Source organism: Agelaius tricolor, unplaced genomic scaffold (assembly GCF_023055355.1).
Source record: "Agelaius tricolor isolate 1412-34295 unplaced genomic scaffold, bAgeTri1.0.p SCAF_5, whole genome shotgun sequence".
Taxonomy (NCBI): domain Eukaryota; kingdom Metazoa; phylum Chordata; class Aves; order Passeriformes; family Icteridae; genus Agelaius; species Agelaius tricolor.
This window is the reverse complement of record NW_027269265.1, coordinates 49,328,061-49,341,607: the sequence shown is the minus strand read 5'-3', so window position 1 is coordinate 49,341,607 and position 13,547 is coordinate 49,328,061. Positions and strand designations below refer to the sequence as shown.

General features: G+C 39.3%; 1 protein-coding gene across 3 annotated transcripts in view; it reads right to left on the bottom strand.

Moving 5' to 3' along the window:
- Nucleotides 1–13,547, bottom strand: part of ABCC8 (ATP binding cassette subfamily C member 8) — a 73,222-nt gene that overhangs the window by 35,868 nt on the left and 23,807 nt on the right. For all 3 annotated transcript variants that reach the window (XR_011679308.1, XM_071427857.1, XM_071427858.1), the window contains exons 9-16: nt 12,526–12,660; nt 11,387–11,549; nt 7,696–7,736; nt 7,252–7,397; nt 2,996–3,101; nt 2,664–2,774; nt 668–743; nt 472–577 (exon numbers count right to left, since the gene is read on the bottom strand). Coding sequence is in view for 2 of the 3 variants with exons in the window: in XM_071427857.1 (XP_071283958.1) it covers nt 472–577; nt 668–743; nt 2,664–2,774; nt 2,996–3,101; nt 7,252–7,397; nt 7,696–7,736; nt 11,387–11,549; nt 12,526–12,660 (884 nt within the window). In the remaining variant the exon portion in view is untranslated. The remainder of the gene's footprint in view (nt 1–471; nt 578–667; nt 744–2,663; nt 2,775–2,995; nt 3,102–7,251; nt 7,398–7,695; nt 7,737–11,386; nt 11,550–12,525; nt 12,661–13,547) is intronic.

Sequence of the window (13,547 nt, the reverse complement as noted above, 5' to 3'; positions counted from 1 at the left end):
GAGGTCACTGCCACTTGAAAGACACTCTTCACATTCTCAGGCATTAGCCTGGTGCTGGGATGGAGCACACATCTGAGCCAGGCACTGCTCCCAGTGAGCCAGAAGCTCTTCAGAGCTCCATGCAAAGACACCAGCTCAGGCCTGAAAGTGCAAACACCATTCTCTAGCTGCACAACACCTCAAGCTCATTAATTCTAATTCCAAATTAGTTACAATTTCACTCAGGTTATGTTGCTGGAGAGCAGAATGCCCAAGAACGGTTGTCCATTCCTATGAATGCAACAGGCAGCTTGTTTCACCCTGGCTGGGGATTCTTTCTGATCTTAGGGTAAGGTTTTTATCTTGACTGTGTATCTAGAAAATCCTTGGCTCCATAAGTTCTCAGGAGAGATTTTGGGCTTTTTCTGCATTATCACTCTAGTCAAGCTGAATTTTTAAATGAAACTAGAATTTTACATTAAATGCCCCTACCTGGTCCAGGATATGTTCCCAGAGATCTTCTGCATCTCACCAAGTATGGCCAGCAAGAGAGATGACTTACCACAGCCCACCTGTCCTACAATCATTGTTAGCTGGCCTGTGAGGGTGGAAGGTATACATAAGGTTATGATTTACCAAATAACTATGGAAAGATATCTTATTCTGTTTATCTGATGCAATTCTGTACCTTGAGGGATTCGGATATCAATATTGGACAATGCTGGAGGACCTTCAGGTGTCCAAGTGAAAAATCCATTTGTGATCTATAACAATATGGAGGGAAAAGATAAACAGAAACCCAGATTTAGAGTTCACTTTTTCCCCCCCAATATCAGAGACACTTCTTTTTTCATTGCACTGAGCATGAGGACAGAGATAGCCTTTGCCCAATGCAGGAAATGGATCTTCAAGTGACTGACTTTGTAAAGGACTGTACTTTGATGGGCAGAAACCTCTGAACTCAAACAATAGAACTCAAACATTGGACTATTAGAAAATTATTGAGAATTCATAAGGACAAAAAAAGTTGCCATTTAGTGTTTCTCTTGTTCTGTTGTATGTAAGGTGGGTACATGTAATAAGTGAAATGACTATAACACAATTAAATTACATTCATGCCCAGTTTGCTCTGTGCAGAGCCCTGAATGTCACTTGAGACACAGTGCAGCTCACACAGCAATTACACCACCCAAATTCCAAGCAGACCTGCAGAACCTTCCATGAAATTAGATGTTGCTGCCCATTACAGAATTTTCCTTTGTATTTCTGACATGATTCTCAGATAATCTAGGTTTTACTAGATACAAAAATACTTTCATTGAAAAAGACTAAAACCAGGAAACAAAGCCTGTTCAGACTTTAAATGGAGATTTCAACGGATACTACGAGAAACAAGGAATGGGAGACAACTTTAAACAGCCTGCATTTATACAGGACCCTCTTCTTTCACTACTTCAGAGCCACTAAAGCCTTCAAAGCCTTTCAGCTATGCGAGGTATAACAATTTTGCATCTAAGAAGAGTGGAAGGGACACTCTTATCAAACCCTTGAGAAAAGCTGATCCTCCTATCTTGAGCAAAAGCGAGCGTGGTGTTCCTCCCTCTGGATTACAAAGGTAGCCAGAGGATCCTCTCTGAACTAATGCCCCTTCCAGGCTGCAGACAGGCAGCACCTGCACAAATTCCCTGACCCAGGGCTGCTGGTGACAGTGGTGTCAGCAGATGGAGCCAAAAATTATCCCTGGGTCTGGCTTTCTGTTCAAGCCTTACAGAGGTTACTGCACTGGCCTCACCTTTGTGACACTGTTGGCACTCCAGGCAGTCTTTTGACCCAACACTGCCCCAAAACCCTCTTTCAAATATTCCTCTTATTTTCCTGGAAGTCTGTTCAAGAAGGATCCTGCACCAATTCAGCATGTATAAAAAAAAACAACCTGAAAGCATTACCTAATTACCTAAGTAGGACAGTTGTCCTACTTAGTCCCATGAAACTGAATTATTCATCCTCTTTTGCTGGAAATGCAAATGTATTAGCAGGCTCCCTAAATAAACAGCTTCATTACCATAACAACCATCAGGATTTTTATTACTTCTGGCCATTTCCACAACAAATCAAGAGCATCAGTCTTCAAAGTGAGCACTTGTAATTTTTTTCTTCAGACAAGTTAGGTCTTTGGGAATTAGTTTTTAATTTCATCTGGGGAAAGGCTACTAGGAATTCCAAAATAGGAAGACCCATGATGACATTATTTTGGGAACATTTAGAACAAACTCTTTTCGATTTTCTTCATCCTATTATTCTATACAGACCCTGGAACTGGAAGAAAGAGTCTGGCATACATAAAAGTTGGGTCAGATGATCTTCTGAGGTTCCTTCCAACCTTGACTGTTCTGAGTTAAACATTTTGGACCTGAGAACAGGGCTAATGACTGAAACACTTGAAATAGCAAATGGCTGGGTGAAATCTAAAGGAATAATTGCAACTAATCACAACCTACATATTAGTAGATAATTCTTAAAAAGGAAGACAGATACAAGAAAGGTGGAGGTTAATCTCTGACAAGTGCACAAGTGTCTGACAGTTCACACCAAATGCCGTGTCTTGAACTTGAAACTGCCATCAGAGTACAAAAGTGACTATTAGTGAGCTAATATAAGTGTTATTAGAGTGACCTTCATATCACCTTTACACAAAAATCATCTGCTTCTGTGATGTTAATGGGTCTTCTCATGTGAGAGCTGTAATTGTTCCAGTCCTCCCTGGCAGGCCTCTTGCGGTTCACAACCTTGAGTGGCTGTGCAAAATCAGAGAGACAGAAATAAGCACTAATTGGTGGCAGCATCAGCAAAATGTCCCAAACTCTAGCAACCGTAGTGTGAATGATACAGTTCAGGGTATTAAAATAGAGGTTTTGCAATTGCAAGAAATAATCAGTAGGAAATGGAGAAGTGAAAAATTTATTCTGGGTAGAAACGACTGCAGCCACTTCACTGGCAATGAAACAGCTTTACTCACCACTGCTTGGTACTTGCTGTGATTATCTGCACTTCTTAGCTCTGAAGATTTATCATGCTCTTCTCCAATTTCTTCACTTGACAGGAATTCACTCAATTTCTGCACACTGAAAGGGAAAAAACCCACAATGACAATCTCAACCTTGGAAGCAAAACTTTTGTTCAGTGCAATGTTTATTACAGAGCATCCCTTCTTGTACTTCACCTGCTGTCTGCTGCACAGTTTGTTCTTGTTTGGTTACAGGTGTATGAAACCATGCAATGGGAAGTTACTCAAGGAAGCTTTCAAAATCTGTCCTGTTGCCTATTAACAGTGATATTTTAACAGTTTGTGCAGATGTTCCTCAAGTCGTGTCTCTTTTGACACCACCAGAGACATCTCACAGAGGTTTTTTTCAGGCATTTAGTGAGACAGAGAAGGGCTAAAACAGTGGCTTGTTTTGAAACCACTCACCCAGTTTTGGTCATTTATGAATTTTATAGAATTTTAGTCATTTATGCTGATCAAGTTGGTCCAGCCAGTCCTACTGAACAGTCTTATAAAAGCTGTACACTGTGAGCCAAATTCAACCATCTGTGGTGAAATATGATGTGCATAAGGTAACTAGATAAAGGAATACACCACAACAGAATAGTGTTCAACAGATGAGATATAAAAGGAATCCTGACAACCAGCAACAAAGAAGAAGGCATAAAATTTTCACTAGCTGCTTTAAGATTTAATTAGCTAAGAGATAATGTGCCTTTATTAAGACATTTAACAGATCAGGGCATTAATTTTATCTCTGTACCTGACTTTATAAAATGTATGTTTAATCTACTCACAGGAACAGCAAATGAAATTTGTGAAAGAATTGGATTGAATCATGAACTCAACATCAAAGGAGCTCAATTAGCTGGAAATAAGTCTTCAAAATTATAAAGTGCCAGAAGGCCTAAAAATAAATTTATAGATAAGAGCTGTAAAAAATTGATTTCAATGTTTAGCCTTAGGTTCACTGGGGAGAAAGAGGAAAAACAATGCCACTGAAGCATTGTGATACATGATGATCTGTTAGGATGCCAATCTTATAAAATAAGAATTCACCTGCCAAGATTTATTTTGCATTTCACTACCAGAGATTTCTTCTTTAAGAGGAGACTTAGTTTCTTCTAAGAACCTTATGAGATCCCCCATTGATGCTAAAACATTGCTGGATGCAGGCATTGCAGAACTGCCTGAGGCAGACTCCCTGCACAGCTAACACTTGCCCTGCAAGCAGAGATCAAAGTCACCCTGGGACTCTCTAGGAGAGAACTGGTTCTAGAGCTTTTCTGTCAACCTGCCTGATTGCTAGTGGCAGCTGGGGACTGAGATCAGTGGATCTCTTAGTGGATTCAGTGGAGGGAATTTAGCTAGAGGAGGTATTACAATCTAAACAACAAAAAGGGGGAGAATAACTGTTTGGGATGCGACAAGAGGAATAATAATTAATTCAGGATCAATTTTTGATTCCTTAATGGGAAGGTCTTTTATCTCAAAGGAAGTGATTAGTAGCTCCATTTCTAGAAATATTAATATCTATTTGCACAAAGCTCTGGAAAACAGGGCTAGGAATCTTACCCTTTTTGTTCAGTGAACCAAATATTTAAAAGAAAATTTCAAATGTCTTTCAATGGACCAAATGATGGTTTAGATGCTGCCTATATGGATTTGATATGCAGCTGCCCCTATATTATCTGCATGAAAATGACACTGATATTTGAGAAACTGCTGTGAAGATAGAAGGAACAGACAGAGAAGTCCCCCATGTATCTGCTCCAGGGTCTAGAGGGGCAGGAAGAGAAGACAGCAAACATACTATCCAAACAAGAGTATGTCTCTATTAAGCCATACAACAATTTGATTTTATTCTCTAGTTGTGTATCCAGGTGTCTGTACTCTCTGCAAACCCCTACCTAATGCTCTGCATAATTCTGGAATTACTTCTCTTGAGGCAATTATTGAAGAAACACAGCAGAGTTGTGAGAAAATTTTGTGTTAGAGGCAACAGCTCTTACTTAGGATGCCAGACTGTTCTGAACTCTTAAAGAACAGAAAAAGGACGTTCTCTAAAGAGCTCTTGCTGACAGCACAATTTGAGTATTCCAATATCTCCAGAGGGGAACTTATTTTAATCAATATGTTCACAGAAAGGACATATTGATTAAAACAGGGTTATTTGCACAGCTGACTGGAAAGATGGTTTGATATTAAACCCAGTAAGAAACATAATACCACTCTTGCTGCTTAACCTTTCCTGATTGAAAATGGTACACTGCACTCTGTGTCCCTGAAGACTCACCTTGAAGAAATGCTTCAATTGGCTCCTCAGTTTTAGTTTTCAGTGGCAGAAACACTCCACACATTAAAAAAACTCCAAAATACCACTGTACAAAGAGGTATCAGATTTGTCCCCTTCCTAAAGACTTTGAACAGTTGCCCCTCTCAGAAGCAGACACCCAAGCCCGTAACTTGAAACATTTTCAGGGGTCCTCCATGGAACAGAAGATTTAAATCTGTGAGCCACACAGTGGTTCTGAGTGTGTCAATGCCCATCCATGGGGATGCTTTGCAATTGGGCAATGTGTAACAATTAAAGATACTGACAAGGGTATTGATCAATATTATTGTCCTTGATAGCATCAGGCATGAAAGACTGTAGCCAACACTAATAGAGCAGGGTTTGTGAAGTGCCTGGGAAGCTAAGCCAGTAACACTCTTTTATTGTCCTTTATCCAGCAGTGAAACCAGCATGTAATCTTCTGCACCACTTAGTCCCTTTCTGTCACTCCAGCAGAAGCTGTCTTTGCACACATGCTAAAACCAGTTAGACTATCACAGCCTAAAAAAGCTGAAATACAGATTGGCCAAGTTAGGTCACCTTTGCCTGTAAAAGCAGGAAGGTGTAACAGTAGTACACAGTTGCAGCAAGCAAACAGGCATGGCAGAACTGACTGTGCTCAATTGGTGCAAACTCAACAGTATGCTTTTTAACATTTACTCAAGTATTTCAGCAACCATATCTTTGTATGGCTTGAAAATATCTGGCACATGCTTCCACAATATTCCTCTGAAGGGTGAGGCACTCTAGAGAGAGCAGCACTACCAGCACTATGGAGCAATGCACTCTGGAACACTACCTGGATGATACAGAGAGCCAGCAAGGATGATGTCAGCTTTGTTACAGAGCTTGATTCTTGTCTACACCACAAATGGCAGGGCAGCAGCCTGCCAACAAGAAGATATCTGCAGAATAACTCATGAAGAACTCCCAGCTAGCAACAATTAATACTTGGCTGATACTAATCACTCTCAAATTGTTCCTGTGGCATTAGCAGGCACAATTCATTTGCAAAGAAATCCTTAGACAAGCCAAAATAAATGCCTGCTGGCAATAGGCAGTGTCAGTGTGGGCTCCCAGGCACTTTGCTGGCTGTAATCTTTGCATGAAAATTTGCCATGGCTCTAGGGACTACCACAGTGGCTGCAAAACATTTCCTGCCAGCTGCTGATGCTCTCAGATTTCACACTTCTTAGGAGAGAGGACACAGCTGTGACTTTGCACTGTCAGGGAATTTTCAAACACTGAAGGCAATATCAGCTTTGTGCTGCAGTCTCCCTTCCATCTCCAAAGCAACACAAAGGCAATTAAGCAAGAGGTGGTGGCCAATACCTGTCCCTATAGCTTAAATAAGCTTGTCAGAAAGCTTCATTGGAGGTCATAAAGTTGTCCTAATAAAGAAGGATCCCAAACTCTGTTTCCTCTATCAGTCAGGTAGAGTTACACTGCATATGAAAAAGCATTAGGAGGTTTTTACACTGATCTGTTGATACTCAAAATCCCCAGTGAAACAGCAATTCTACTGGTTGTTATTTGGTGAGCTCTTGAATACTCAAACTAACATGTTCATCAGAAAGTTAAAATTCATCAAGGCTGGATTAGACATTTAGTCGTTAACTTACTGTGACTCTCAGAAGTGATTTTTAAGGTTTTTGTTTGCTTGTTTCAGTCTAACTGTACCCCAACAGGCAAAACCAAGAGATACAGGCTGAAACACATGTCCTTCTGTTTACCCTTTTACCCTTCTACATGCTTGCTGGAGGGGAAAAAAGTTGGAAAGCAGTTTACAAATAAATAATCACCACGCTATTTCTAAATTTGAAATTTTAAAATGAGCAATGGACACATTGTCAGAAACTGGGCAGGTGGTAGATATTAATTTTACAGTTCTTACCTTACTAATGCTTTGACAGTGGATCTAACCACACTTGAGAGCAGGAACAATGGAGACACCAGGATATGAAACAGGGAGAGGGAGGCAAATGCCACTGATGGGGAGAAGTCAGCCTTTCTTGTCAGATGAGCATGGACAACAAATGTCTACAAAGAGACAAACATCACCCTCAGTGCTTTGCCATAAAGAAGGAAACAGACTTCATATTTCACAAGCATTTCATTTATAGAATCTTAATTCATACTCTTTTAACAGTTTGGAGGAGTGCTGCATGCTCTGGGCTGCTTCTGGTCCCAGAAGGCAAGTGGGCATTTTCCATTCTTTGCTAGAGAAACTGCAAATATGCAGCAGGTTTGCATCCTGTTCTCCTCCTTCCCCAGTTCCACATCACTTATACTTGGAAATGCAGTCATAATTAACACTATTTACAAAGTCCATACTTACTATGAGCACAGCTGCAATTGGTATTGCTGCATTCATAAAGACTGCGAAGGAAAACACATTGGAACATTTAGGAACAATTTTCATTCAGACATGCTAAATACTAAAATGCTACTAGCACTGCTTTACAATGGTGTTTTCTATGCTCTTACCATCCATGTCTGTCCCCTGTCCCCTCTATCACAACCTGAGGATATTATTTAATCATCACCTTTTCATTTTGACCTTCACTCAACTTTAGTTCATGTAAGTAAACTACACAGAGAAAGAATATAGACTCTAGAGCTAAAATAGAACTCAAGCATCAGTACAGGTGTAACAGAAAAAGGCTGGACAGTTCTTTTGAGTTTAAAACGTGCCTGTCCTTTTCTTCTCTCAGATATAGCCATGTTCAAACAGTAAAAGTTCTCTCCAATTACTTAATCTGAAGTGCCATTGGCTACCCTGGTTGACAGTTTGGTCACCCTCTTCTCAGCATAAAGCCCTGAAAGACTCTATATAGCGTCAGATATTTCTCTTGCTACGTTTAGATGAGTTTTAATGAATCCTCTAACATATTCCTAAAGTCTGTAGTCATGCTTATATAAAATAGCTGAGTTATTGCACATATTTCTAATTCATTGTTAGAGAGGTGAATTAAAAAATATAAGTATATTAGAGTGTGTAATCACAAATTAAAAGCTTCAGCTTTGAAAGACTAACGTGTATTAAAGTCTAGAAATGCACAGTTTACACCTCATCCCTGGAAAAAAAACCCTACATATGTTTCTGACAAAAATATTCTTTCTGTGTTGGAACAAAAGGAGCCTCTCATGTCTCTTTTATTGGTTCTACTTCCTGACCAGTTTTCCCACTTTGTATCAATTCAAGGTAGGTACAAGCACAGAAATTGTCAAGAAGGGAAGCCTGCTGCCTGCAGCTCTGTCCTTCTGAATGCCATTAAATCCCTGCCTTTGCAATGTGCTTTGAGACTGCTGCAGTACACGGGTTTGCTTTTAGGGAGCAAACTGCTGAGAGAATCTAGCAAAGCTGATCAGCTTCTCAGAGATGGATCTTGCTCTACTCCTGTCCACAGTACAAGATCATACCTGTCAAATAGGAAGCTGGATGGAATGAATATCCTGTAGGTTTGGCAAAGCTTGCTACAGTTAAGATATCTAAACTACTTGGTGGCTCCCAAGAAGCTGAGCTGAATTTTGCTATTATATGAGAACACCAGTACATACAAGGGACTTAAAACTTCTTTCAACCAAACAAATATGAACCACTGAAATTTGGGGGTTGCTTTCCTTTTTTAAAATCTTTTTTTTCCATCTGTGTGAGTGTCCAGAATAATAAAATGTTTTCTAAAATAACTATTTTGCAGCTAAGACTTTATGTTTAATTAGTTTTAGTCAAAAGGACTTTGTTACTGGAAAAAGGTGGACTAAGAAGCGAGAAAAATGTTCAGTTGGTCTGGATATTTTAGTAACTGTAACCACTGTTATTTTCCTGTGAGAAAGCCTGGAGTTATTTTGCTTCTGAGAGATTAGGCAAAAAATCATAGAAGTAGGAAACCACTCCTTGGTTTCTCTGTCTTTTCTGAATTTTAATGTGCATTAAATCCTGTAAAGATTTCACCCTTTGATTCTGGTGGGGGCCTTTCATTAAAATACAGGAAGAGGTAATTTCTACAGTGGCTCTTTTAGTACATATGAACAATTCCATATACATATAGCCTGGATCCTGGCACAGGGGTGAGGCACACGAGATGCAATTTCCATGTGGTCTTGAAATGTAATTTTCTTGTAGTCTAGCCAATACTGCCCTGAAACTTGTAGGTACATTTTCTGTAATCCAATGCAAATCTATTCCTTATGAATAAAATAGCTCCAACCACATTCTTCATTTCTGTTAATAGCTATGTGTATTTATAAAAGAATTCCAGAGTCTATTCAACACTCTGTTAAAAGAACTATATATAAAAATCTCTTTTCTTCTGTCTTAGTATTCTAACATCTTTCTGCCTTCCTCTAGATCACAAATACAAAAAATTGTGGTCCTCTAATGCCTTTTATTTTTTTTTCCTAAAGAAATTAAATAATGTGTTCACTACAATATTAGCCAACGTGTTTTGGGCTGATTATGCCTCTCATTCTAATTATACTTAAGGTAAAGGAACAAATTCTCCTGTATTTGTATTCTCTTTTCAGTCTGCAAAAGTGCAAGTTGGCAAAGACAAGTGTAATTTCTGCTAAAGGCTGAAGGTGTAAGGAATTCCTAGGCTCAAATAACAGTAACCTTTATAAATCAAAATCATAAGCACCATCAACATAAAGCTGCACTGCTTTACCCCAACTGAGAAGTTATCTCTTGTGTCTTGCCCATACCTAAATATCACATTTAATACAAAATAAGAATGCAATTACAAACTTGGAGTGTTTCAAGTAGCATCAGTAAATATTTAAAGTTTTTCTAATAATACAGATTCTTATGTCATTGCTTCACAGAATAATCGGTACCCCTGGGATGAATACACCTTTTCCTAGCTCTTGCAAATGACTCTGTGAGGATTTAAAATCCAATAAGCCTTCACAGCCCTACAGCTGAACCCTTGGCTCTGACTATAAATAGATTTTAATGCCACATGAAGCACTGCAGACAAAGGGAACCCATCTATGTTGATCTGGGAGTAAGACAGAGTTTCTCGTCTCACAGCATGCAGCTGAATTCTGTTTTATGTCAAAACAGAAACTCCTCTCCAAGCCCACAATGCTTAGGATAGCCAGACAGAAATTCTGGTCTCAGAAGACAAGGAATATCTCAATTTAATGTCAGTTAAATTCAGTGGGATCATGACCTTTCTCTTAGACTACATTACCTGTGTGATCATAAGAACTAGGCCTCCTTATTATCCCAGGAGATATTTGTACAGATACCTAGTAGTGCTCAAAAACTTCTTGCTAAAGTTTTCCATTTCATTAATATCTCACAGATTATATATTCTTCAGTGTGACTTTACTAATTATTTCTAAAATAATTACCATAGCAATTATACAAGTATTGTATATAATCTCCTCCAACACAGAGTTCAATTTGCTGTAGGCCTTTTTAAAAACACAATAAAGTCTTAAAGCAGCTTGAGAAATAACAGAAGAGGAAATAATTGGGATACAGAATGATGAAATTGCCAGAATGCTCATACTTTTCTTTCCAGCATATAGAAACGTTTTTAAGAATCACTTATTTTAACAAGAAATCCAAGTTTTGAGTAAGAACATGTAAATATTGTCTGTTGGAGCTTCAGTGCAAAGACAATGCCTGTCACACATTATTTGTATGCTCTGAATTGTGCAAAATGCAGAAAAAACCCTCAAAAATAAATAAATTTCAGCACCAGTTTCCTCTTGAGTGCTGTGTTCTAAAGAGAATATTGCTAGCTAAATACAGTCTGGGAAACATTTGTCCCTTGAAAGCTTTTGTCCAGAAAAAGTCAATTCTTTGAAGCACACATTTTTTCTTTTAGGCATATTTCCCATACAAGCAAAGTTCTACTGAATTAAAAGCAGGGTCTGACTAGGTGGAAAGTGAGAAGTACAGATCAGAGCCTAAAGCAACTAAAATAATCTCGACAGAGAAATGGTAGACTCATTAATAGCTAATAATTCAGTAGTACTTAGCTGAGCAGTGGATTACTGTGAAGGAACAGACTTACTGGATATGGAGGTGTAAAGGGCAAAAGACTTGAGGCTAGTCATTTCTTTCTGTCTGGTTTCCTCCACACTGCTGTGAAATATGTGCTCCCAAGCATAGAGTTTCAGGAGCTTAATGCCCCGCAGCATCTCATTTGTCTTCTTCAGTCTCTCGTTGGAGTACTCCTGCAACATTTACACACACATTTACCTGAAGAGTACAATAAAAACACACCAGTTCCCTAAGCATAAGGGTGGCACATAAATTATAAGCAACCCCCTTGCACAGTGCAGACATTTCCATCACAAACAGCACTGCTCCCATCTGCAGCAATTTCTAGGTGACACTGACTGTATGACTGGGTGCTGCAAGAATGAATGCTGTCCACATTTCTGGAAGGGTGCATACTGTTGATGGGAAGGAATTCCTCCACACACAGGAAGATGCACAAATAACTCTCATCACTCCCCATGATCTGTGGTGGAAGAGATTTCAGCAAGCTCTGGCTCTATTACAAGTTCCTGTGGCTTCCTTGGCAGTGCAACAGTTGCTGAAAGGGGGAATAAGTTCAGAGCAGCTGGGCATGGGAATGCCAATGAAGCAAGGTAACATTTTCAGCAGTGGTGCAGGTGATTCAAATTATAGACAAGCCAAATGAGGGATCAAGGAACAGCTTGTGACTTAGCAGACCTCTAGGCTCCCCAGTTGAGGCACACACTGTGGGAGTTAGGACTGCATGGAGTTTGTTTCAATAAATCTGTTTGATAGATTTCCACATCTGGGGTCCGAGTTTGGACACAGCATTCCTACTTCCTTTCCCCTTGGACAGCTCGCCCTGCACAACTCACAGCGCTGTGTACTGCCCAGAGCTACTTCAGTCCACAACTACTGATCATCTGTATTTGTAAGTTAGAAGGTTTTAAAGGTATTTTTGCTCTTAGGGAACCACACTTGCTGAAAAATATAAACCCCAAAAAATATGTATTTACTGCCTACTCTTACAATCTCACATTCTTGAATGTGGCATTCTTGAACACTATCAAATGTTTGAAAAGCAATTCTGGGTCAACATCCATGGTTAGCTTTGTAATTCCAGGCACAGACCAATGCATAATTACCAGATATGATATTTAGATTACCAATTAGTTTGAAGACACTCACCAACGTGCTTCGCTGGGCCTGTGAGAGTTTTGTTGCTACAAAGTACTGAACAGGTGCAAGGACTATGATTACTGCTGCTCCAATTAAGGCACTGATTCCAAGAAGGTAGTAGAGCAGAAGAATTCCTACAATTATCTGTTGGGATAAAAGAAGGTGAGGGAAAGATCTTGGCTTCACTTGGGGCATGCACCACAAAGACCAATCTCAACATAAGGGACCTTGTTCAACCAACAGCAGCTGCAGTCAGAGCCACCCCAAATGTCACAAGTTCAGCACTGCTGGCACAGCCAATATGATCAGTCAGGGCTTCTCCCCGGGACCCAGACACCCACCCAGTGCCCCTCTCCCCAGCCTGGGCATTCTCTGTATTTCTGTATTTCTCCCCATTATGCACAGTAAAAGAAAGTTTTACAGGTTTGTGTATCTTCTAAAATTTAACTAGGACAAACAATATATACAACTACCAAAGTTAATTATCACTATTGTAATGACTGACTCCTGAACTATCTGCAACACTGACAATCTAAGTATTTAAAAGTGTAAACTGATAAATCAATCAGAAGGGATAGAAAGTTAATTTAATAATTTCCCTTAATTAAAAAAACCCCAATAATTGGAAATTTCCTTAGTGTGTTATCTACTACTCGTGATATGCTTGTATACTCTCATAACCTTCACAGAAACAATCTTCCATCATTTCAAAGCTCAATGGCCATATGCCTATTTCCACACATTTATAGAAATAGGCTGTTTACATGAAAAAAAGGAGTTTGTAGTTTCCACATGTCCATCAATTTAAAGGCACAGAGAGAAAAAAGATTTTTTTTTTGTTCTTAGGAACCCTCTGATGCCTCTCTACAGCTGAACTGAACTAATACATGACTCTCAAAAAGAGCCACAGTAATGACTAAGAAAATATGCACTGATATGAAAGTAAAATCCCATAGTACATGCACCACAAATCTAGTAAGAGGAAAGGTTAAATTGAAAATTAAAAAAATCTTTCAGTGATGAGTAAGTGA